The sequence below is a fragment of the Amyelois transitella genome, chromosome 15 (genome assembly GCF_032362555.1).
Source record: "Amyelois transitella isolate CPQ chromosome 15, ilAmyTran1.1, whole genome shotgun sequence".
Classification (NCBI taxonomy): Eukaryota; Metazoa; Arthropoda; class Insecta; order Lepidoptera; family Pyralidae; genus Amyelois; species Amyelois transitella.
In genome coordinates, this window is record NC_083518.1 from 6,002,478 (window position 1) to 6,028,834 (window position 26,357).

The following is a 26,357-nucleotide window of genomic DNA, read 5'->3' on the forward strand; positions in this document are numbered from 1 at the left end:
TGTAGCTGCCAAAAATATAAGAATTCGAACAGGAACATCGATACAATGGTTCGTCATTGTTTCATTTGAACCGTGACGGGCTGTTGCCCCTGTGTGATAAGGAATCTGCTGGAATTCTAGTACATTGAACATGAAGGATTACCATAACGTAACATGCATAGTTCTCAAATTTTGCAAGTGAACTCAGTTGTTTTCCGTTCAGGGTCTTAAATTTTAACTTTGCTCAGGAGTTGTTTTTACTTCATAATTTGATTTGATAACTTTATAACGATCATCATCATCACTATTATTGACAACCTCAACTATCAGTCAAACTTCCATCAATTTCATCAGTATTATAAGAAATATTTTTATAATTTTCAAGAACCAAATTTAAATCAAGTAGGTATTTCAACACACAATTGTAATAATAATTTGATTTGAGTAAATCGATACCATGTCACCTAATGTGCTTAAAAACTGAAGAATCCTTTGACACAAGTGTAGGATGCTCAACAGTAGTCAACAGTCAACAAATAGGTTAGAGACAAAAGTGAAACGAACTGCCACATGAGCGGTGCTTTCCACAAGTTCTTCACACGACTCGACTTGTAATAAAAGCGAGAACACAATAGGGAATAGTGGGATTCTATTACCACATTCATTTCTTGCTACGTCTTTAGTCATGCTATTATTACTTTTTTATTTAACTAAATTATATTACATATATTATTTTACATTAATAATTAGCCCTTCCAATCGCACATACATTTAAGTAACTTATTTTGATTTTCTTTTGTTTGTGGTACTTTGGACAGTCACACTTTTAGAAATATTACTATTTTAAATGTTTTAAATCGTTTTTTTTTTTGTTCACAACTACAATATCTGCTTTTGCTAACACTGTAGTTCTTCCTGGAACTGTTATGAAACCGCCTCGTTGTAATTTGGGACAAGCTTCCGCATATCAATTTCCTCTTTTAAACTTTGACGAGTACAAATAAATCAATATTTTCAGAAAGATATATAGATATAAATGTTATTTATAGTTATAGCATATAACTATAAATAACATTTATTTCTTTGGCCGTTTATAAATACTTAATACTTCACCAGCATATTGATTAAATTCAAATAAATTTTATAATTTTTCTAAATACTTTACCGTATAAAAAGCTGCAAAGCATGTTAAAAAACTACATTCCAAATTTTTTAGCTCTTCAATTGTCATGCCGGAAGCAGGTGTTATTTGTGAATCCAGAATGAAGTGACCCTACTCGCATTTCAGTTTACTTTTTAATTACCGATATTTTGTTGCGAAACCAGCCGGTACTTTTATCTATTTTATATTTAAAACATTATTTTACATAGTCCGGAAGAACTTAGGTAATTTTAAATTTAGAATTAAATTATAATAACTCTCTAAAGTATTAAAATTTTGGGTTAATTAAATTAAATGTACCTATTACGAAATTGGTTGATATACATAATAAGTATATTGTTTATAGAAGTTAAAGTAATATTAAACTACTACGAGGTTACTAATTATGATCTAACTACGGTAAAAGTTTGTCATGTTAATTGTTATATTTAATATAAGTTCGGAAAACGTAAGTTTATTTTTTATTAAGACAATTTAGTTTATCACTTCCACCAAATAACTGTGGTTCTTCAATGCACCAAACGACTCCTGAGGCCCATGAATCCGATTCGATCGCTCGTTGCTTACATCATTATTTACATAAGGAAGTATGCAGACATTCCAAATCCGTAAGCTTGCGAAAGACATGATCTTACGAACTATTTTAAGCAAAAACGATCATCGAGAGATGTAGGTTTATTGCAGGAATTACTTATTTTTAAATGCTTAGGGCCGATACTAAATAGCACGATTACAATATACCAATAAATGAGTGATGGAAGTTAAGCACACATTTTATAGGTTTATAGGCAAACGATTGGATATACTGCCCACGCAGTCTTTGTCTACTTTTGTAGAGTTTTAATAAATCTGACATAAATTACAAAAATATTCTCTTCTCTTCGTGACAGTTTGAAGCTAACAATAAGGCTTATTTTCGTAGAAACTGGCTACGGCCGATGAAAATATCCAGAGTTCGGATTTAAACATGCGCGATAAATTAGTTCTTATATCCCATGAAATGTGAGTTTGTCTACGTAAACCAAACATCTGTTTCCAGGGGAATTTTCTGTTTTTTTCTCAGTGATATTTTAAAGCAAATCATCAGCCATTGTAAACGTTGATCATACTTTTATTTTTCATTGGCATTAACTCATGAATTCAATATGCCTTTTTTCATTTACTTATTAATGTTTCTCTTTTGCAGGTATTGAAACTGGACTGACAGTTATCAGGATTTCCTTCACACTGACACATACAAAACGTGAGTGTATCGCATTTAGCGGTCATGTGCAAATTGCTTGCTCATTTTAAATTCTGCGTAGTCTTTTTACATTTCGCGATATATTTTTACCACGGCCTTTATCTTTATGTCAGCTGTAGATAAGCGGCCAGGTAGCTGCCGTATTTAAATTGACTAGCCCTGGTGTGTCAGACTGTTTACAGATATTATTACCAACTCTTAAATGTGTCGTGTAACGGACACCTTATTGTTTATCGAAATGATAGTGGGTTGTTGGCAGTGGGCCCGGTTGTACACCTTCACAGGTGTGTTGGTTTTGATATGCAGGTCACATCCACACTGCTCGTTGAGTACTAAGTATTGGTATACTTAAGTGTTACGATAATCGTAATTTGTCAATTGTACAAACATTGCCAGTGTTTAATTTGGATATGGCTTATTAAATTGATTTCAAATTATTTGTTCCTTAATAACGGCGATGCCTTAATATCTAACAGTAGGATGTATACAATATTTTGTAGTTATAATATCGGTATAAAAAGCCTTGTTACTTTTCGATATTGTTATAGAATTATTATCGACACACAACAATGTAACGACTTTTAATGGATCTTTTGTTTTAACAGTTTATTATGTCTAACGTTTTTAATTAGGTATGTAGTGGTAGAAATAAACTTGCTATCTGGCCACGACAGTCACGACTTAGAATAAAATACTTTTTCATTGGAATTGCCAACGTCCTTGTATATTGGAATGTACTGCTAAACCATTCCGATTGGAAGAAAGCTGAGTCATTTTAATAATAAATAAAAATCGAATACCTTGTTAACATATCAGCAATTTATTATTACATTAAAGAAGTCAAGATTGTTGCTTGTTGTCAAAATTTAATTTACTCACTGAAATACAGTTATCCAATACCCAAATATTCTCAATCTGATGATTGATATGACATGCGTTAATCTTTATTCATGCTCAGAAGTCTCTGTTCTGTCATATATTGGTATACTGGTCCATCATTAATCAACAAAATCGCCAATTGTGTTACTACAAAGCTATTTTTATCTTCCTTTCCCATTATCTCCATAATCTCTGTCCTTGTATGTAGGTATGTCCCGTAATAGCATAAATCCATAAAATAACCAATATAGCAGTTATTACATCGTTGTTTGCTTAAAATTCTTATATTGTGTAAATAAAGTTGAATATGTTTACACAAGTAGGAAACTATTGAATCACTGATTACACGGAATTTTATTCATCGTTTCTCTTTTAAATAATTCATTAAGCGACCATCCTTTAATGTTTTTATTGGAACCATAAGTAAAACTTGATTTCAATAATCCACTTCACTTTCTAAATGGTTAAATATGATCTAACTTTCATCTTTCTTATCGATTACAGCCAATCTAATTCAAGTCTCTTCTCAAATGAATCGCTTCTCATCTTGGCTTTGTACTTACTCACGTTCGTATCGAACTTCATTTAGTAAATATATTATTATTAAGTTGTTGTCTTATTTCTGGATCTAAAAGCTATATGGAATAAAAGTTGCGTTGCGTGTAATCGAGTATTATTTAGAGACACAGTAATTAATTAGGTAGAAGCTGCATTAACAAAGAAATAAAACTTTCATCATTACTTTTTCCCAGATTTGTTTTACTAGAGTATTCCCGATTTAACCTTTTTTTTCTTTATGCCCGTTTAAACATAAAAACCCCGTAATTTCTCTACATACATAGTTTCAAAAAATTCTCACTAAATGCAGTGCTCATAAGTGCAGTCCCCAGCACTAAATCTACATGCGAAATTTTAAATTTCTATATTGTGGAGGCTGTACGTTAGTCAGTGAATGTACTCTTTTTATATAGAAAGGTACATAATAAAACGTGACTTCATCGTGTCATTTCCTATATGAAGTCATGCAACTAGTATTCCACCTGCAACCAGCAGCCAAACGCATAACATTCTGGCACTCATTATGCACCTTTATAAATCATAACTCGTTTGACTGACTATAATTTGCACGAGACAAATAGAGGTCAAGACGAATATATTTTATGATACTGGGACATAACTTGTTCTGGATTCCAAAAAAATACGTAGGTACATTATATAACGTTCTGAAATGATCGGATAAAGTAAAATGTCAAGGATAATAAAAAAAGTATAATTAAGGTAATTAGATAACATAATTTTTAATTTAAAATTAAATTACTGTATAAGATAAAATTAACTTTTTGCAATTGTAATTTCCTAACATGTAGCAATGAAAGCTGTAATATCGCCCAGGCCACTTAAACCGCGCAATGAAAAAGTTATTACCTAACGGGTTTTACACGTTAGTAAGCAAGAACAGCAGATAAAATACACAATTTTTCAATTTAATCAGTAAAGAATTTCTTGGCAAGATCTCTAATTAGTATTATTTTTGTTTTATTAGTCATGGCAGTTATAACAGTCATGTTGTCTGCCTGACGTGTTTGCTAGGCCGCAAACCACGCCACGGCATGTGTATGCGCATCGTACTTTCTTTATTTTGTGCATCTATTGATTTCCTATTTATTTGTTTACCTTTCGCCCGCGGATCCGCTCGCGAGTTAAGAACCATTTGTTCATTTCCGTACTCCACATGATATGTATTTAAAATTTCACAGAGATCAGTTCAGTGGTTTTGGCATGAAAAACGGACAAACTATCACACTTTTATAGCATAATGTTGATATTATTATGTCAAACTCATGCCCTAATTTAGTTGATAACTTTATTTTTTCGATGAAACAAACTACATGTTTTGCTGAGTTAAAACAAAGCTTTTAGGTAAATCGGTTCATTACTATTGGAGATAAACGTGATCGTACATACAGACACCGACAAAAAATTCAATTATTTTTTTGCTTTCTATTTATTATTCTCTTTAAGTGTCCGTCTATCCATTTCAGTCAAAAGTACCAAATGACAGACATTTATTTATTTAATTTCTGATTATATTTATAGTGTGTACCTACATGTGACACACCAGGTTAACTTCATCTATTAGCTGTAACATATATAATACATAGATTTCATTCATTAGGTACTCCCAGGAAATTAAATTAGGACTCTTCCTTTCTGTAACAAAAACCCGGAATATAGTAAATTATCGAGGTTATGAGATATCATTAATATAGGTATAATACACCATTAATATTAGTATTGGTACAAACAAGGCGATTGTCGCAATCGATCTCAATGAGCTCAATAACTTCCCCGGTGACCTATATGGTACGATCATTTTCATTTGCCGTCTGTAACGAAGGTCAGTTTGTGATATTATCACAATATATTGGCGAATTAGAAACGTTAGGCTTCCCAATATTATTTGCATCCTTATACTGAAATGTACGTATTAATATAGAACTAAAACTTAGGGAAACTCAACAACAAACTCTTCGGTACGGTCAACCTATTTGACTGTCTATTTTTAAAGAAAACAAATTTGGAGACGTCATGTCACCAGCACTATAACGATCAACGTGAGGAGCATATAAATTATCTCCGAGATCTATGAATCCACATATTTCTGACACAAGGGGAGCAATGTGACATGCCACCTTATTTCTAGCATTGATGTCAACCTTTCATTCTTAGCACCAACACAAATCTAGGGCTACCAAATCACATCTTTATCCCTTGCGGGGTGGACAGAGCCTGCAGTCTTGATAGACTGGTAGGCAACGGTCAGCTTAATAATAGAATTGAAATTGAAAAGCGACAAGTTGCGAATTTGTCTTTAAGATTTAGATAAAAAGGCCGAATACATTGTTGATAGTGATTTTCTCCACGGTTTGAGAATTTTTTTGATCCATTTATTACTTAATTACACTGTTTTTAACAGCGCTCGCGAGTCGAAGTAAGTCTCGATCGGCGATATAAAATGCCTTACAAAACCATATAGGCTGGACGCTAAACAATTTTGCTGGACTAGTAATCCTATGTCTAGCTTAATCCGAACGCCTGGCAGCCCTACTTATATCCTACAATTCGCATATAGTCCGACAGTGTAAATCTACCTGCGTACTTTATTTTAGAACTGACCGTGGTCGCAGTCGCAAGGTGATGCTAGATATTTTCACATTCTGGGTCACGATGTTTTGTCTCAGGGACGTTTCCCGCATTTACGAGGCCAAAATATTAATATCAGTTATACAACTCCAGCGCAGTGCATAGCAAAAAATATTTATAAGTACATATACCTATACTTTGAACAGCAATAAACTTTTTTAGGTTACAATTAATTGATGTGGTCAAAAGTCTCATATCAATGTTATCAATTTTGCATTTAGCCAAACGAACTATAATTGCTTTTAAAAACATTACACTCGTAACTAGTTTACATCATACTAGTTTATTACATATGTAATGAAATATGTATTAATTTAACAACTCTCTACCAACAATGTAACACAGAATAACTAATAGCTACAAGTTTAAAGTAAACATCCAACCTTTTTTAGTCATCAACATTACCTTACCTTACTTAATTGAGGCAATCACTCTTTATGATGTGTAGTACTTATATTCCGCAAACGGTTAAGTTTGCCGTTAATCTGATGACATAAAGCTACCGCATCATTATGTCACTTGTATATGAAGTATGATGGTAATGACATTATTTACTGTCCAGTGCCAAGAGTCAAGTTCCTAGATGATTCATGATCTCAGGCCGGGAATGCAGTTTGGTCACTGTTCCGCAGTAATGGCTTCGCTAACCTTATTGTAGCTCGATCTATGGGGAGCGACGAAGAAAAACCAATTTTAATTACACCATCAAGGAGATGAAAGCAGAGTAACGCGTTCCTTATAGTCCCAGGTAGAATTTTTTGCTTGCGTCTCACATACCTTTGTTTAATGCGCGACAATGTTCGATCTCTCACCAATCTACTACTGCAACTGTCTTTTAGCAAAAACTCTTTATTAATTTTAATAAATGCTGGCGTGGTGGCAAAGAAAAAATATAGTATGTGCTATCTGCTTCTCTTCCCACACAGATTGGAGAAGTCAACTTCGGATTTTCTCTCCCTACTCCCTATCTGAATCTCAACTCTGTCACTAAGCCACCTAGCTGCCTTCGAGACTATTGGCACTGATCCCGTAAAAGATAAGGACGTGATATCTATGTAAAGTCACCTAAAAAATCCTCTTGGTCACGTTGGAGTCTGTTTATGCCTCATTCAGGGTATTGTTGGACGAAGGCAACAGTGCCCGATCACGCATTCTGTTCAATGGAACCGCTTCTATTTATCTGTCACGGCCTTGAGCGCCGGCTGCGTATCGAATCAGCCAGCACTATACAGGAGTGCCATTCGCAACATACTTCTACAGCTTGCTACTTAAAAAACGTAATACGCTATGTTGACAGATTAAATACCAGTTACCAGTTATTGGCAAATTAAAGTCTTATTACGTTCATTAAAGGTTGCTCCTATTCAAGCAATTTACGCACGAGAACGCTTAATTAAATCAATACTTCATACAATGGATAAGGATTTTTTTAATTTTATTTACTGGCCATTCTATTGTCATCGTATAACATAATCTAATAACAACGTGATCTAATGAATAGGTACCTAATTCTTAGAATTTTTTCTACGATTGTGTTATTGGGAAAGACTTCAGTGGGAAACGTACGTAATAATGGCAATGTGAAATCATTGTTTGAAATTATTGAAAGACACAATTATCACTTTATTGTCGGCTTTATTAAAAACATTCAACTTGAGAGATTATCTAGAATCAATAGGTGAAGGTAACTTTTAAAACTACTTTTTAAGTATCTTTTCCATTTACGGGCATTGTTAACCCTTTTGAAACTAGGACTTTCTTTAAAAAAGTGGACCAAAATTCTCAAGAAAGAATAAATTAATATTAATATCTCCATAACCTGTAACTCTAATAGTACAAAGAGTCATAAGCAATTTATAGCATTACTTAAAGTAAAGCTCAAGTAGGTACCTAGTATTAGATAAAAAGTATCAAATGCAATGCATAAATATTTATCTTTCATCTTTAGTTTCCGGCTATTAACTAGGTATACTTCGGAACTCAGGAGTTCTAAAGTCAAAGCAATGCATTAGATGAATAAAATAGACACTAATTATAATGACATAGGGGTACAGCAGCTGCGTCGAGCCGTTGAGTAACCATCATTTCACGAATTCCACGCGCCAACTCTGCGATTAACACAATAGTTTCTGGCCAGCTAAATAAAACTGGCACATCGTGGCATCTCATATTTTAGTATGTCGGTCGAGGTTATATGTATGTGCGAGTTGTAATAATTTTGCGAATTCGTCAGGGGTCGGACCCCTCGCTGGCTCCCCTACCTGGTGCAACATGCAGCAGTATTGATTAACGGCACTTGTCTGCTTATAATTGTATTTCCGAGTTAGATTTTATGTATTTCATTCCCATTTAATTGCTATAACAATTTATTGAAGTTTATTTTATGATAATCAACAAAAACTAAACGTTATTTCGTATTTTTTCAAATCTAGAAATCATATTATTTTAGATCAAACGTTTTGAACTGAGATTCGTTAATTAAATTTAAGGTGCTTTGAAGGTCCCAAGTAAAAGCCCTCATTATTATTATATTCTTTTTAGATTTGCTTTTTCTATGAAACGTGACTGCTCAAGATTTTACAAGATAGGTACTCTCTTCCTTTATGTCATCTATTTAAAATTTTTTGGATGTTAAACTCAGACCATTTTTTTATTTCGTCTGGTTTTTCTGCTTATTGTATGAACTGTACTAAAGTTAATTTTACTTAAATTAAAGGCAAAAAAAATACTAGGATGAGATAAAAAAGATCACCACAAGGCGATGTAATACTCTTAAAAAATATTTCGGACATAGTAAATTTATCATAAACAAAGAATGATAGAAATAAACCTTTGTGTTTCAGACCTTCACAGCATGGTGCAACAGTCACTTACGGAAGGCTGGCACTGGCATCGAAAACATCGAAGACGACTTTCGTAATGGCCTCAAGCTCATGCTGCTTCTGGAGGTGATCTCCGGCGAGACCCTGCCCAAGCCCGACCGCGGCAAAATGCGCTTTCACAAAATCGCCAACGTCAACAAAGCCCTGGACTTCATCGCCTCCAAAGGTATACCCACATTTTGCATTAAATATAGCAATTTTTCATAGAAAACCTGACTGGATACCACAAAAGGTAATACTGACGACGCACAAATCAGGACAAAGTGGAGAGAAAAGTCGATAGACGGTCCCCGGGCTCCGAAGCATTGCGGTAGACGGTGCAACATGGGTATTGTGGATAAGGCAAAAGGGAGAAAGCAATTTCTTCCTCCTGTCGTTATGATGATGCATGATCTTCACACCTCTGGTGAGAAGATTTTTACACAAAGCCTTTCTCGTCGTATCTGACCTTCGTAATATTTGCAACTACTTTTGTATCACCACATTTTACAATTTCTTAATCAATCATAGGTACATATATTACTAACGGTAAATTGTTCACGTTAGTGTATTTCCTCATGTGTTCTGCAAATCTTTAGGTTCGTTAAGTAATCTTTGCTCTCAAAAGGAAATACTGCATTCAATCAAGATCAACCTGAATCCTTTCACTTCATACTGTACCTACAAACAAATCTAGCGCATTTCATTGGAGCACTAATACTTCAGAGCTGCAATGTCACAAGCAATTATCAGTCGTTAAGTCATAATGATGAATTGATCCTTAATTTAAGGACTTTAATTCAATCCTATTTATGACATAATAAAAAAAGCTGAAAATAATGTTGTCTGTCATACGTCTGCAACAGATAAAGTAGTGAATCATCAACGACAGATTTTAAATAATGAATATTGTTTACACATAACCCACGCGCACAGCCCACATCTTTCCTCTCGTCTCATTACTTTTTTAAGCATGATAATAACGTTATTTATTTTCCTATGCTGACTAATAGGACAAAAACGACATTGAATTAAAGTGCATTGTCGTTTGCGTTATTATTTGTTCTTTACGTTTACAAAATACATATTACGATTTAAAAAATCTAGCGACTGTCAGAATGAAAGTTAGGTACTACTGGTATTAAACTCGATGACTTACTTTTTCAGGCGTCAAATTGGTATCAATTGGTGCTGAAGAAATCGTTGACGGCAATCTCAAGATGACCCTTGGTATGATCTGGACCATTATTCTGCGATTCGCCATCCAGGACATCTCAGTGGAAGAAATGACCGCTAAGGTACGGCTTGATAAATTGAACTTTACATAAAATAAATGTATATCATACAGATACTTATTTGATTGAATAACCAGACTTTAAACATTTTCTTCTTGGATTTCTAATCTGTCTATCTTCATCAGATATATTATATAAATCATCTTTAGGTATAAGAATCTTTAGATGGAATTTAATTTTACGTTCTACCGACTGCAGTTCATGTTGGGATTCCAAAAAGTATTAAGTCTCGCATTCTTTTTCACAATTCTGCATAAATACATTTTCAAAATCGATTTACAATTTCAGGAAGGTCTCCTCCTGTGGTGTCAACGCAAAACAGCACCTTACAAGAACGTGAACGTCCAAAACTTCCACCTGTCCTTCAAGGATGGTCTGGCGTTCTGTGCCCTTATCCACAGGCACAGACCCGACCTCATCGACTACAGCAAACTCTCCAAGGATAACCCCCTGGAGAACCTTAATACAGCCTTCGATGTCGCTGAGAAGTACCTCGATATCCCCCGCATGTTGGACCCCGACGGTAAATATTTATTTAGGCTTGTTGACAGTTTAGCGCGACTTTTTTGTTCACGTCTGTTCAAGCGTATAAAATCTTGAGGTTGACCACCTACTTGCTACAAAAACAAATGACTATAAACAATGTTGCAAGAGGTCTCTCAATGTGATGAAAGAATTGTTTTTTTAATCTTTAGGTTAGGAGATATATCTTATCCCACCCTTGTGGAGTCGGCACAGTAAGATATACATGTTCTTAAATTACCATAATGAATTACAGACCTAATAAACACACCAAAGCCGGACGAGCGCGCCATAATGACCTATGTGTCATGTTACTACCACGCTTTCCAAGGCGCGCAACAGGTATAAGAAATCAAAGATGGTCGCTATTGCAAAATCGATTCAAAAATTACCCCTAACGCTAGGCAAATGAGTGTTACTTATAGCATGGATCTGAGTGCTTCATAAAAAGTCTACAGTAAACCTTCTTACTTTCCGATGATTTAAGATGCTTAATACCTACTGGTCGACATTTTCTTCAGTGTCTGAAATCGTAGCTGAATGATGTCATCGGAATGTGTGAAGCCAACTGTATGGACAGCCGTTAAATACGGAAACGTAACAATTACATTATTATATTTGTAAACTATTATCCTGATCAAACAAAACATTTTAGTTAATAACCCTATCAAATGATTTCAATGAACATATCATATTTTTCCCTAATGGAACATTTAAATAAGTACCTATCTACATAAAGTATATAAATACATGGCCTTGATTTGATGTATTCTATTAATAAGTTTTATATTTGTATTAGCATTATCTATGATGTGTGCAGCGTTCATTTTCTATAAACCGGTACATAAAATACTAAAAATGTTGTACCCTATTTACTTGAATTCTCCAAAAATGAAATTTGATTGAATTAAATATCAGCTTCGCTAAGGGGTTATTATTTGTGCCTATGAGATGTTGCTAAATATTCGCGGAACCAGATGGATCTGCGGTGGTTAGCAGTTCATTAGTATAGTTTGCCCTTGTTTGGCGCCTGCACGCATCATTCACCATTAAACCGATCAGTATGCTTGTGTTTCATCAGTGCTTTTGAAAATATAAAATTAGTTCAAAAGAAAAAAATTTATTTCAACCATCCGAAAGGTATGTTTCAATCTATTAACAACTCTAAAGCTTTTATATGTTAATCAAGAACACGAGCATTCTGAATCCTTCTAAAACTTATCCTTTAGTGTTGGCATATACCTAGTTAGATATTACCTGATCAGTACTTCCTTTGTCATAAATTTTATCATATTTAATTTTGAAACACACAGATATTCAATTTACCTGATTAAAAATCCGTCTACTACACTAAATTGTCACCAAAGTCCAACGATTCATATATCGTGGCTAAAAAGTGAACTACTTAAATGACAATTAACTTTAAGCGTTATAAAACAACAACTTTCAAATTAAGAAGCCTCCTTTTTTATTTATTGGAACTGTGTGTCTCAACTTTAGACCTTTATACTTTTAATCCGAACAAAAGCATGAGAACTAACCCTGTGTCGCTTGCGTGCCGCTTGTCAGATCTGCAGAACACTGCCATGCCGGACGAGAGGGCCGTCATGACATACGTCTCGTCCTACTACCATTGCTTCTCTGGCGCACAGAAGGTTTGTTTTAGCTAAGCTTTAAAAACATATCTGTACATACAGCAAGATCATAAGATCAATTCAATTGACATAGTTTGAGGTCGTAGGAATAACTACCTACATTCAGCTCTAATGATAGCTCTTGCTGTTTGTACAGAAAAAGATCGGCAAATTTCTGTTACCTATTACAAATCTATTGGCTTTTAAAGTAGATATCAAGTAGGCCTTTTCAATTAGTCTTCACTACGATGCTAAAAGATCAAGACAAGCAGAGCAGTGCTCTGACCAAATACGATAAGAATTTTGAGTAAAAAAATATTTTCCTTATAATTGAATATAAGTTAAATTACTTTCCAGGCTGAAACTGCCGCGAACCGCATCTGCAAAGTTCTCAAAGTCAACCAAGAGAACGAACGCCTGATGGAAGAGTACGAGCGTCTTGCCAGTGACGTAAGTATCAACTAGTAAAACCTAGAAACGTTAGCTAATAAATTTAAACCGTGTATCTATCAACAAACGTTTTATTATCAATCGGATCGAGAGTACCCAATGATGTGAATTAAACAAAAGAAGTATGCAAGTATTGTGGGAAGTAGATAGATTACTTCTCACAAGCTTAGCCCTCCACAAAAGAGACGTATCAAATATACGTGTAACATTTAATAAATATGTTTCACAAAAACACAATCTTTGGATATAGCGAAAATATATTTTGAATATTTATTTTCAAATAATTTAATGAGAGACTTTATGTATGTGTAGCTACTGGACTGGATCCGTCGCACGATGCCCTGGCTGAACAGCCGCCAGACCGACAACTCGCTTGCCGGGTGCCAGAAGAAACTGGAAGACTACCGTACTTACAGGTAAACGTGAAGTTGCATCTGTCGATTTAATGAAATTGCAATTCTAGGTATATACCTAGAATTGCAATTCCAATCCATAGGCCAGGATAAAGTAACGTCTTTTTCACTTAACACTGATAAAACAAATTCGAAATTTCAATAAATCCTTTGACATAGAAGACAAACAAAGTAATGAAAAAGTAACCACGCAACAAAATTTTTTGTAAAACACCTAAGTGGAATATTTAATTGATCTAAAAATATTTCAGGCGTAAACACAAGCCTCCTCGCGTAGAGCAGAAGGCCAAGCTTGAGACCAACTTCAACACCTTGCAGACCAAGCTGCGCTTGAGCAACCGCCCCGCGTACATGCCCACCGAAGGCAAGATGGTTTCTGTAAGTAGCCAAACAAATTTTTTATTTTTACTTTTTTATTATTATCTTTAAACTTATTATTATCATAATATAATTGTAAATAATCAAATCTTATTATCATAATATAATTGTAAATAATCAAATCACGTTATACATATGCACCAAGTTGTATTCAATAGAAAACGCCACTTCGATATGCAACCACGAATACGTTACGATATGCACGTTGTATTAGGAATACTCGTAATTGTTTTAATGAAAAAAGTGGAAGAAATATCATTGACTAACGATTTAGATTGATTGATCAACCTTTTGATAGATATCTTTGCTGGTGAAATTCGCTAGAGAATTAAATATAATGAATATTTCATATCATACATAAGATAGGTATACTTAATACGCAAAATTATCACTTCTTTTTATTTAAAGGACATCGCTCAAGCATGGAAGGGTCTGGAAATCGCTGAGAAGGCATTCGAAGAATGGCTACTCAGCGAAATGATGCGCCTCGAGCGTCTGGAGTATTTGGCCCAGAAGTTCAAGCACAAGGCTGACATCCACGAAGACTGGACCAGAGGTAAAGTTTACATAGAAATCAAAATTTATATCCATAAAAATCAAAATTATACGAATCCTACAGAAGGCAGGCTTAACCCTAAGGGTGTTGATAAAGCGACATTAAGACGAATTAAAAAATGGTTAACCTGAAGGCAGATTTTTCCCCATTTGCTTAGAGTATTTAATTAAACTAAGGTTTGACAAAATAAAATAATAACGCAGGGGAAATACAAAACAAAATTTAGTGTTTAACAAAGTTTGTCATGGTATTTGAAAAGCAAAAGAGTTACTGATTTTATTGCGTTTACAGGAAAGGAGGAAATGTTGCAATCTCAAGACTTCCGTCAGTGCAAGCTGTACGACATCAAGGCTCTGAAGAAGAAGCACGAGGCGTTCGAGTCCGACCTCGCCGCGCACCAGGACCGCGTCGAACAGATCGCCGCCATTGCCCAGGAACTCAAGTATGTAATGTTGATAATTCCATAAAAATATTCGAATTGGTAGAGTAAAAATTTATTTATTGCCATTTGGATATGCCGTTTATGAAATTGACTAAGAGTATTAATACCTATCTTAGTTGGTACGGCCGTATTTAGCAGAAGAATAACTGGGGAACAAATATCTATTCATTCCGTTTCCTTCAGGTCCCTATAAAAGAAGAAGGGCGAAAAAATCTTAACTTTTCGTTACAAAAGACGATTGAGAGGATTGCGGAATGATCCCGGGCCCCAAAGCATAGTGGCGGAGATAGCGGGGCGGAGGCGAGTACTCAAAAAAGAGAAAAAGTATTATAAAACGTAATTTGGTTTACAGCACACTGGAATACCACGAAGTAGCGAGCGTGAACGCCCGCTGCCAGCGCATCTGCTCGCAGTGGGACCGGCTGGGCGCGCTGACGCAGCGCCGCCGCCACGCGCTGGACGACGCCGAGCGCGTGCTCGAGCAGATCGACCTGCTGCACCTCGAGTTCGCCAAGCGAGCCGCGCCCTTCAACAACTGGTGAGACCTACATCTGTTTTGTTGAGAGAGCTTTATCATTTATCTTCCTGTGTCTCTGTTTCCGGATACTAAAAACTTAGGGACTTTCAAGGTGTGAATTTGCATTATTTGAATTTGCGTGGACCACCTTAGACGTCATCTTGCTTACCATAAGGCAATTTTCAATTAAAAAAGGTAACTAAAGTTTCTCCGCAGGTGCAATGTACACATATTGCGTTCTTACAATTATAATTGTAATGAAAACTTTTGATGACCTGATCGAAAATTCGTGAGATAGCGCAAGGCGCTAAACCGAATGTGCATGTGTCGCGCATCCCTTTCAAATGCGCATTCATATAAAATTATTTCCTAACTATTCCAAAATATCAAAAAGGTCATAACGTTAATATTAAAATTTTCACTTCCGCCGGCTCTAAGTGCAACTCGTTACTTATTTCCAGGTTGGACGGCACCCGCGAGGACCTGGTGGACATGTTCATCGTGCACACCATCGAGGAGATCTCCGGCCTCATGGACGCGCACGCTCGCTTCAAGTCTACCCTTGGAGAGGCCGACAAGGAATATCAGGTAAATAATATGGAGGGTCCTAGCAACAATTTATTGAAACCTCTCTATCATCTTTGCATGTTCCCTCCACAGCAATGCGAGGACCGAGGTCCGCCTTATCTTGCCAATTTCAAATTTAACTTAATACTCGTACCAACAAATAGAAATGTAACTAACATATTATAACTGATTTTAAACTTTCGCGTTGCATATTTATAACTAAAAAAGATCTGATCTATTATTTCAAATTTCTAAATCACCAGTGTGGAATCAATGTAATATATAATTTCAAAAAATATGACTATTTTTTTCTATTTTACATTACAATTCATAACTACAAATATTTTGATTTTCCAGGCGATAGTGAACTTGGTACACCAAGTGGAATCCATCGTAAAGCAACACCAAATCCCTGGCGGATTGGAGAACCCCTACACTACTCTTACTGCTCACGTGAGTATTTATATAATACATAAGTATATGCTAGAATTTCTTTCGCCTCCAAATCGACATTCGACTTAGGCTGATTTTAGTCTCACGCTCACCGTCAGCGCTCATAACTCAGCGCGGAGTTTGTCAGCGCTGAGGCTCAGCGTGGCTCGTTTTAGTATCATACTGACCGCCTTACTGTACAGCCGACGACCAAAATGCGGAGTGTATTAAATTATTATACTCCGCTCCGCTCGACACTAGAACGCTCACTGAAAGCGGAGGCGCTCGTGCGATCGTGAGCGCCGAGAACTACGCGGCGCCGACGCGCGACGCGTACGGGCGCGTAGCTGTCAGCGCTGACCACCGTGCGCGCTGATAACTACGTGTCATTCAAAAACGCTTCCTAGTAGTTCATATATCTCGGCCAACAGCGCTGACGATGCGCGTGCCGTCAGCGTAAGACTAAAATCAGCCTTAGGCCTAAAAAGTGGGTTAAAGAAGAATAAACAACTTATAGTCGAGCTTCCGCATTACACTTCTCTTTCGTTTCTATCATCATTTAATTTTGTCCTGAGCCCTAATACTCCTCTATATGAACCGAATCATGGAAGCGCTGCTCTTGCGGTTGCTTTCTCTAACTTTCTTGACTCCCTGCAAAATGTCTTTAGTGCCCCTTTAATTAAGAACCAAGTCAGTATAACTATTCCCTGGCGTGACTTAAGGCCTGAGATTTGTTTAAAAGAACACATAACAAATCGTTTTCCACACCCCAGGAGCTGAACCGCAAGTGGTCTGACGTGAGGCAGCTGGTTCCCCAACGGGACGGCACTTTGGCGGCCGAGCTCCGCAAGCAGCAGAACAACGAGACTCTCCGCAGACAGTTCGCGGAGAAGGCCAACGCCGTCGGGCCCTGGATCGAGCGGCAGATGGACGCCGTCACCGCCATTGGAATGGGCTTGCAGGTACCTATTGTCGCCTTTCTTCCTTGTGATCAGAAGTAGTAAGTAGTAGAAGAAGAAGAAAATGCTGCAGTGCAGTTTGTCAGCGCTTCTTCTGCACTGACGCCTTGGAAGCGGCAGTAAACTTAGTTTTTAAGTAATTTTTTTGACGTCAACCAATGTTGTTAAACCATACGTTTTGACAATTATTAAGCGATATATAGTATCCTATAGTAATGAATAAAATTTTTGAATTTTGAATTTGAATTTTGAGTAGTAATTAGTAGTAGTCGACTCTGAAGCTTAACGGCCTTACAGCAACACTATAAAAGGAAGAATAGTTTGATCTGACATGAAATTACTCGTATTCCAGGGCTCGCTGGAAGACCAGTTGCACAGGCTGAAGGAGTACGAGGCAGGCGTGTACGCGTACAAACCACATATTGAGGAGCTGGAACGCATCCACCAGGCTGTGCAGGAAGGCATGATCTTCGAGAACAGGTACCTTATTATAGTATTTTTTTTCTTTTATTGCTACTTGAATCATACTGTAAAGGCCTTTAAATACTAAGTATGATTCCGCACTTTAGATACCGTTTGTCTATCCATGTATATATTGATTTAATATAACTATTAACCATTCAGATATTCGCAATACACAATGGAAACTCTGCGCGTGGGCTGGGAACAATTGCTTACTTCCATCAACCGCACCATCAACGAGGTGGAGAACCAGATCCTGACGCGCGACTCCAAGGGCATCACGCAAGAACAGCTGACGGAGTTCCGCTCTTCGTTCAACCACTTCGACAAGAACCGCACAGGTAAACTCCTAATTTTGTCATATGTGTACCCAAAATAAAGAAGACTAGCTAGCTTTTTGTGATAGATGCACCATGTTGGGCTCGAACCGCCTTGAAGAGAAGATTTTCCGCCAGGCGAGTTCTAATGCGTAAGGTACTGTGACGGAGGTTGTATTTATGTTACAATCCGTAGATTTTAAGAGCTAACTCTCTAAAAATGAACTTGTAAGATTGTAATTTTATTTTATCGTAAGTAGGTATGTATCTTTTATCACTGAGATGTTTTATTTCTGGTGAAAATAGATCTATGCTAAGATTAGCACATCCATACATACATACATATGATCACGTCTATATCCCTTGCGGGGTAGACAGAGCCAACAGTCTTGAAAAGACTGAATGGCCACGTTCAGCTATTTGGCTTAATGATAGAACCGAGATTCAAATAGTGACAGGTTGCTAGCCCATCGCCTAAAAGAGGAATCCTAAGTTTATAAGCCTATCCCTTAGTCGCCTTTTACGACATCCATGGGAAAGAGATGGAGTGGTCCTATTCTTTTTTGTAATAGTGCCGGGAACCACACGGCAATAAGAGGCAATAAGATTAGCACAGTTAAGCTAATTGACTCTCGGAGATTATCTCAGAGTCAATTAGCTTAACTGTTGTTAAACTTGATTTTGTAAAATATAAATTAAATCAAGAAAGTAATTTACTCCACTAGGTAGCTACAGTGTGATCGGTTGCAATATTTCATCATACTTAACCTCCTGTATTCTATGATCACCAGGCCGCCTAGCCCCTGAAGAGTTGAAGTCGTGCTTGGTGTCGGTGGGCTACAGCATCGGCAAGGACCGGCAAGGAGAGCTGGACTTCCAGCGGATACTCGCCGTCGTTGACCCCAACAACACCGGTATGTTTATCACACCTTTTTAAATCGAAACTATAGTACTTAGGAAACTGAAACTAAAATCTCGCATGTAACCTGTTCTTGGGAGGGAAACACTAGAAGATTATTAAAATTTCGACGAGACCGAAAACTGATTTCTGCGGGTATAAATCCATGGGCATAAGCTAATATCCTGTAAGTTTCCTTTTGACGGTAAACGAGAAATAAACCTTGTGCACCGTGGCCAAGTTTAAATAAAAAAACTGTATTATTTCTTAATTTTACTCATGCTCTAAGTTTTTTTCTTCGGTGTAGTTTAAGAAATTTGTTTATATTTTTAGGATACGTATCGTTCGATGCGTTCTTGGACTTCATGACGAGGGAATCAACAGACACGGACACCGCTGAACAGGTCATCGACAGCTTCAGGATTCTAGCTGGTGACAAGGTTGGTGATAATAAAAGATAGGAATCAAGTTTTGCGATACCTAGTAGTTTCAAAATTGATTACCAACGAATTTATTATGAAATTCCCAGTCAGTAAAACAGTTTGTTTCTTCAATTAAGTTAGCCCAAACCAGTCTGCTAGGAACACCTATATTAGGTTTTCCTACCAGACTGGTTTGGGCGGTTCGGGTGGTGGACACAGTCGATGGATTCATACAAAGATAATAGATCCCATACAAATAATTTACCACCGGTACAAGCACCGTACCGTGTCCAAGTCTCGACTAAGCGTATTGTTTTTTTTAATCGACCACGTATGTCTTCTCATTGTCATGCGGTTACCTTGTTTGCAGCCGTACATCACAGCCGAGGAGCTGCGCCGCGAGCTGCCGCCGGACCAGGCGGAGTACTGCGTGGCGCGCATGCCGCCGTACCGCGCGGCCGGCGCCCCGCCCGGCGCGCTCGACTACATGGCCTTCTCCACCGCGCTCTACGGCGAGACCGACCTCTAGGTGACTACACACTGCTGTTATTACGCCCGGCGTCAATCCCGGTGGCATCCTAAGATGCGCCTTTTAGGTAACGAGGTGACACACTCTTCTCCATGAATGTATAATCTTTTTTGGTACCCCTCCATCTCTAAGGAATTGAACCAACTGGAGGTGTATGAAGAACATAGCTCGAAGCGGCTTGCTTCGAGCGCCTCGCTGCAACCATGAGGTTTTCAGAACATCTAATGGTTAGGTTTCCTTCGCTACCCTTACCGGTAGGTACGTAGGCGCCATTCCTTTCAAGCATTGAGTATGTAGAATAAAATACTCAGCGATACTTATATATTTGCACTTTGAAACTAGCAGCAAAAAGCAAGAAAAAGAGCATTCAGTCCATCTGGTGTTGATATAGGTACTACATGTCATACCTCAGGCCATGCCCCAAGAATTTATGTAAATATCTAAATCTTTGCTAAATTTCACCTAAATATGACACTAATATAAATAAATATTATTTTTACTTCTATAGATAAAGATAACTTAGAAATGCATCTTGCATTTCTAGATTACAGTAGAGGAATCTTAATGATACTTTTAACTATAATGATGCCAACCAATTCATTAGTAAGAAAATTGTTAAGTAAACAATACCCACATACAAAAAACTGGAATCAAGCCAAATAGTAGCGCCGAGTTGGCGTGATGCCGACATTCGCGCGTATATTTCTGGTTTACTAAACCACTTATGTCAGACACAGGTTCGGGGTCAGCCATCGGACACTGTCGACCATCCACCAAATGGAAGCACTGCTGCGCTCTGCTAACTAACGAGTCTTCTTGGAGCCGGCGATCACCACACACTTAGATAACTTTACATCAACTGTTACAAAACACACTAAATGGTTAATGTATCGCAAATTATCTTTGTGTTAACAGTTCTGTTAAATATGTGCAATGTTCAAACCAAAAATGCCATTAACTTTCATACAGTAAAACACTACTCCCTAATGTTTAGTAACCTTTTGGCTCAAATCGGAGAACCATTATATGTTTACAACTCTCTATTTATACATTAGCATTAGGTAATTTTTAACTTTTATATGAAATTCTCAGGGAAGTCACAACTTATTTGTAAGATATATGGTGCTAATGTTAGGCTTGACTAATGTGTGACACCAAAATAAGACTCATTCGCATTGTGAGAATGTTTTGTTATATTTTTTTATTTATAAGCAAACATTATTTATACAAGTTCAATTTTTAATTACTGCCATTAGTAATTATAGTACTTCGAATGTAGGTACTAAAAGTTAAGTTGTCAAAATTTAAAAATGTTGCAGGGAAGTGTCACACAAATTATATTATTTATATATCACATAAAATGCCATAGCTTGCCTGCATCTATTTATTATCATTTTGGATATCATTTTTATATTATTTTAGTTGTGAGAGTATTTAGGAAAAAGTACTCAAAATAAAATGATCTGCCATATTTTGTCTTTTAATAATGACTGTTGTTAATCCAACCAATAGATTGAGGAGAAAATAATGGTATGTAGTTTAAGAATGAATTATGTGCCCAAAACAAGTTTACTAACTCGAATGTACAGCTAATTTAATAAAGAGCTCTTAAAACAATAAATGTTTATTTAATTAATTACAACTTTTTTGGTCTACAAATGCAAACATCATGAAACAAGTTTTTCAGATTGCATTGTTCAGATAAATATTGCCTTTTAACAACACAATTCTGAAAATAAAGCTAAAATATAAGTTTGTTCTTATGGTACATTTTAGAAACATCTACATTTCTGAAAATATTGAAAGGTAACATCCATCAAATATTAGTTTTCTGAAAATATATTGCATTTCACATAAAAACGTTACATTTGATTGCAAAAAAGTAGATTTATGATAATCTATAATAACATTATACAGCACAACTTGAATTTGTCTTGAAGTTAATAAAAAAAATATTTTAATCTTCAAATATCAATCAAGATTTTTAGTCATCAATTTGGCTTTGTCAAAGTATTAAAAAATTATTGAATCTTGTGGAACACCTTAGTTACAGACATCTCTAGAGCAAGATAGAAGTAAAATATCATAGATATAGTTTTCACAACACAGTTGGGACTAGCAAGGAAGAACACTTATTGGCAAAAATCTTTATTAGCTCTCTTTCTGTCATCTCTGCCTGTTCCCCATTGAACCCTCCACAGAAGTGTTATGGAGATATTCTCAAAGTGTAACTACCTATGTGTCTTTAAACATTTAAAATATTAACTTTATACTAACAGCCATTTCCATGTTTTCAGGCAAAACAACTATTGACACTACATACAAGATCTTATATTCATTTTATTTCAAACCTTGTACAAAGCCCCTATTTGAAAATCAAATAATTTATTACCTAATCATTTCATACAATGTTATCTATAAGTATACAAAGTATACAATATACCTAATGGCTACTTTTTCTCAACCTTAGCTTCCTCTGCAGTAAGTAAAGCACTTTTGATGCCAACTTTCTTCAATTCCTCCACTAGTTCACCGGATTGGTGCATCTGCAGCATAATGTCACATCCTCCAACAAACTCTCCATTAATGAAAACTTGAGGTATTGTGGGCCAATTTGAGTAGTCTTTAATTCCTGTAAAATAAAACATATAATTTAAAAAAAAACACTATGGTTGAGAATTACGGGAGAAAGTGTTAAAGATGTTGAATCACTATTTCAACTGTTCATTAAGATGAACCATGAATAGAGGAGAGTAAAAGCAATCATATAATACTAGATAAAAATAGAAATATAAATCACATAGGTAAGTCACAGTTTATTTAAAAAAAAAACGAACCTTGCCGAATACTTTCGTCTGCCAGTACATCATGGCTTTCATATGGTACAGCATGCATTCTCATTATTTGAACCACAGCATTGCTAAAGCCGCATCTTGGTGCATCTGGAACACCTTTCATAAATACTACGACTTTGTTATTTTTAACTATTTTATCAATTTTCTCCTTTACTGGAGCATCAGCCAAATAACGACATGACAATTTCAAAACATTTGTATATAAAGGAAAAATATTTTTGCGTAGTACGTTATTCATTTTAGGTAAGGTTTTTTTTACAAAGCTAATTTTGTAATAAGTTATTTAACTTTACACAAGTATGAAACGAAAATATGCAAATTTCTTCGAATAAATTGCACATTAGTTACGTCACTGTCACAAGATATTGACAGAATATTAATTTTGTTTTAATTTTTGGCTATGATCAAAACAGACACTACCTTAGGTTTTGTAGAATGAAAGGGAAAGCCAAAGATTTAAAAACATTACGTGAAGGGAAAAACTATGATATAAGAACGTTTAACAAAAAAAAAATCTACTTACATATCCAATTTTCATCGTATGTATTTAATAATGATGCCTTCAAAAGTATCCGGCGCCGTATGAGCTGTCCCGTGCCTGTGCCGTACCCTGTGTTTTCTATAAAGATCAATCAATGTCGTTAATACAATGCCTGAACGAGTAACTGTCAATGTCAATATGCCAAATCAATCAAATCAACGCTATCAAACAAAATCGCCTGCATTGAACGGAACGGAAAGTGACTGGCTTGCTTGTTTGATATTTTTTTTATTTGTTTCATCCTAATATTTGGAGAAAACCGCAGTTTATTTACCATTTCTTGTGCCATTCACTACCTTCATATGAAGATGGAGAACTCTGAAGAGATTTTCCTGTTCCTAGAGGAGTTTTCAAAACGTAAGCCTAAAACCATTCCTCAAGAACTCAACGAATACTTGGCGTATGTAGCTCGTACCGGAGACCCCGTCTATCAGTGGCCGCTTGTTAAAAGTTTATTCAAAGAAAAACTCTTGAACGTAATCACTGATTTCTACGAAACAACGCCAGGTATAGATATCCCTCCATATCCAAATGTAGATCCTTTTAATTACGATACAATGAAAAACAGTCTTCTGGAACGCCTAGATTCATTCACCTCGGCACCATTTACGGTTCAAAGAATTTGTGAACTTCTCACTTACCCTCGCAAGCAATACAATAGAGTTGACAAGTTTATGAGAGCTATCGAGAAAAATATTCTAGTAGTAAGTACAAGGGAACCAGGATCACAACGCCACATAGAGGCAGAAAATGGTGAGGCTATGGAACCTATTGTAAATGGATCAGACAATAATTCTGAATACAATGTGGATGTTGAGATGGAAGATATGGCGTGGAAAGAGAATACGGAACAACAGAAGCAACATGACCCAGAACCACAACCTGGCTCATCTGATTCTCATATAACAGTACATGATATTGAAGAGAGACTGATGGCTAAAGAAACTCCTATGGATGGGCAAGAGAAAGTTAATACTCAATATGAGTCTGTTACACCACCAGAACTTAGTTCAAGCCAGGACACAGCAACTGAGGAATTGAAAGATACTTCCAGTGTTACAGAAGATAATCCATGTGTACCAACAATTGAAAGTTCCTCAATAAATGAAACTGCTGATATTCAGAAAACCAGCGAGAAACCAAAAGCTGATATAGAAATGAAAGCAGAGGAAGGATTATCACCACCAGCTGGACTGGTCATACCTGAAATTCAAATCAATAATGTTGAGATGACTGAACAAGAACTAAATGAGCAGACAGAAAGCATTGACATTAAAGTTGCTGATGAGAAGGAAAAGCCAGTTGAAGGTGAAATGAATTCTGAAAGTAAGTCAAATGAAAATTTGGTACCCTCTAACATTGATGAAAGTAGTTCAGACTCAAATAAAGAAGAAACAGAGCCAAAATTGATATCTGAAGTGTCAACATCTAGTGAAGAGAGTTCTTCTTCTAGTGACATAACTGATGGTAACAGCAATTCTCCTAAGACTGAAGATACTCCTTTAGAGATCCAAGAAGAGTCTAATCAATCTGATGCTCCTGCAGAAAGTAGTGATAATGATACTGCAGTGATCACACCGGCCACAGAAGAAAATGATGAAACACCTTCTAAAGCAACAATTCAGTCTGATAATTATTCTATATCTGATGTGAATTCAGAATTACCACAGCCTCCTGAAGAAATTAAAGTTATAGAGAAAAGTGATGAACCTCCTGAAACTCCCACAGAGATTAAGGAAACTAATGAGGAGGAGCCTGTTAAAGATTCTATAGAGCAAAAGGCTGAAAACGCTGAGACAGATAATTTGACTTCATCGTAAGTGGATAATTTGTAGTTTTTTTTACTAAATTTTCATTAGAAATTGACTACAAGAACAGTAATAATAATAGCTTACATACAGAATTGACAATCCTCTGATTGTATTCAGATGTTTCACTGCCTTAGATAAGGAATCAAATCAATCAAATAGGAAAAATTGAAATAGTGAAAATTGTAAATGGCATTATGTACAAATGGCACAATTGTGAACACAAATGCCATTGATTGAATAACTGCAAATCAGTAGTATGTGGTATGTTCTACTACTTCTATTAATAATATGTTTAATAAAGAGCATTTTACATTAGTGATTAAAAAAAATTAAATTTTATTGCTTACTTATTGCTATTTAACATTCAACAGTTAACTTTTTGTGTCCACCGATTAACATCTATACTAATGTTATAAAGCTGAAGAGTTTGTTTGTTTGAACGCGCTAATCTCAAGAACTACTGGTTCTTTTAGAAAAATTCTTTTTGCGTTAAATAGACCATTTATCAAGGAAGGCTTAAGGCTATATAACATCACGCTACAACTATAAGGAGCATAGAAATAATGGAAATGTGAAAAAAATGGGGAAAATTATTCATACTCGAGGGCTTGAATTATGCCCGAAATAACTATTTTACGCGGACCAAGTCGCGGGCACAGCTAGTCTTAACTATAAGTATTCTCTTTCCTCTGTTTTTGACGCAATTAAAACCAAAAGTTTGAGTTTGTCGCAATGTGTACTATTGGCTGTATGCCAGTTGTGATTGTTTCTTTGTGAAGTATTAAATTGTAAATCAATAACATCGTAATGTTCAAATCAAATTAAGTGTATACTTTTAATAGTGAATCCACCTTTATAGGTGGATTCAAAAAAAGTATCATTTCACATTTAGATACAATTAAGATCTCAGAATTTCTTGGAAGTATTGTTTTGTAAGCAAATAAAATGTTTGAAAAAGACATGACTATGATTTTATACTTTGTATGTGAAAATTAAATTAGCATAAAATTCAAAACCTCGTTGTTTTAT

General features: G+C 36.0%; 3 protein-coding genes across 5 annotated transcripts in view; 2 read left to right on the forward strand and 1 right to left on the reverse strand.

Moving 5' to 3' along the window:
- LOC106138367 (alpha-actinin, sarcomeric) overlaps positions 1 to 21,592 on the forward strand; it is a 34,738-nt gene extending 13,146 nt beyond the window's left edge. Inside the window, exons 2-20 of one of the 3 annotated variants that reach the window (XM_013339497.2) lie at positions 9,311 to 9,515; positions 10,496 to 10,626; positions 10,912 to 11,146; positions 11,402 to 11,487; positions 13,137 to 13,229; positions 13,542 to 13,645; positions 13,894 to 14,020; positions 14,429 to 14,576; positions 14,868 to 15,018; positions 15,371 to 15,556; positions 15,997 to 16,123; positions 16,460 to 16,555; positions 17,308 to 17,496; positions 17,846 to 17,973; positions 18,118 to 18,296; positions 19,064 to 19,186; positions 19,504 to 19,610; positions 19,963 to 20,121; positions 20,853 to 21,592. In XM_013339497.2, the coding sequence (XP_013194951.1) occupies positions 9,311 to 9,515; positions 10,496 to 10,626; positions 10,912 to 11,146; positions 11,402 to 11,487; positions 13,137 to 13,229; positions 13,542 to 13,645; positions 13,894 to 14,020; positions 14,429 to 14,576; positions 14,868 to 15,018; positions 15,371 to 15,556; positions 15,997 to 16,123; positions 16,460 to 16,555; positions 17,308 to 17,496; positions 17,846 to 17,973; positions 18,118 to 18,296; positions 19,064 to 19,186; positions 19,504 to 19,610; positions 19,963 to 20,121 (2,574 nt within the window). In that variant the 3' untranslated portion in view covers positions 20,853 to 21,592. Of the gene's footprint in view, positions 1 to 9,310; positions 9,516 to 10,495; positions 10,627 to 10,911; positions 11,147 to 11,401; positions 11,488 to 12,714; positions 12,801 to 13,136; positions 13,230 to 13,541; positions 13,646 to 13,893; positions 14,021 to 14,428; positions 14,577 to 14,867; positions 15,019 to 15,370; positions 15,557 to 15,996; positions 16,124 to 16,459; positions 16,556 to 17,307; positions 17,497 to 17,845; positions 17,974 to 18,117; positions 18,297 to 19,063; positions 19,187 to 19,503; positions 19,611 to 19,962; positions 20,122 to 20,852 lie in introns of all 3 variants that reach the window. The other 2 variants (XM_013339499.2, XM_013339498.2) reach the window with 2 other exon arrangements.
- A 137-nt stretch (positions 21,593 to 21,729) lies between these two features.
- On the reverse strand, positions 21,730 to 23,325 carry LOC106138369 (uncharacterized monothiol glutaredoxin ycf64-like). The gene is made up of 2 exons (XM_013339500.2): positions 22,959 to 23,325; positions 21,730 to 22,753 (listed from the first exon to the last, which is right to left on the reverse strand). The coding sequence occupies exons 1-2, from the start codon at positions 23,212 to 23,214 to the stop codon at positions 22,572 to 22,574; spliced, it is 438 nt and encodes a 145-aa protein (XP_013194954.2). The 5' UTR covers positions 23,215 to 23,325; the 3' UTR covers positions 21,730 to 22,571.
- A 365-nt stretch (positions 23,326 to 23,690) lies between these two features.
- Positions 23,691 to 25,674, forward strand: LOC106138365 (serine/threonine-protein phosphatase 4 regulatory subunit 2). The gene has a single exon (XM_013339495.2). It carries the CDS (start codon positions 23,820 to 23,822, stop codon positions 25,335 to 25,337), a length of 1,518 nt encoding a protein of 505 aa, XP_013194949.2. The 5' UTR covers positions 23,691 to 23,819; the 3' UTR covers positions 25,338 to 25,674.
- The last annotated feature ends 683 nt before the right edge of the window (positions 25,675 to 26,357 follow it).

What these genes read in the sequence shown, in the direction of transcription:
- LOC106138369 (XM_013339500.2), bottom strand. Translation starts at nt 23,214, where the DNA reads ATGAATAACGTACTACGCAAAAATATTTTTCCTTTATATACAAATGTT. An exon ending in AGACGAAAGTATTCGGCAAG is followed by an intron (nt 22,754 to 22,958) that starts GTTCGTTTTTTT and finishes TTTATTTTACAG; the next exon opens with GAATTAAAGACTACTCAAAT.
- LOC106138365 (XM_013339495.2), top strand. Translation starts at nt 23,820, where the DNA reads ATGAAGATGGAGAACTCTGAAGAGATTTTCCTGTTCCTAGAGGAGTTT.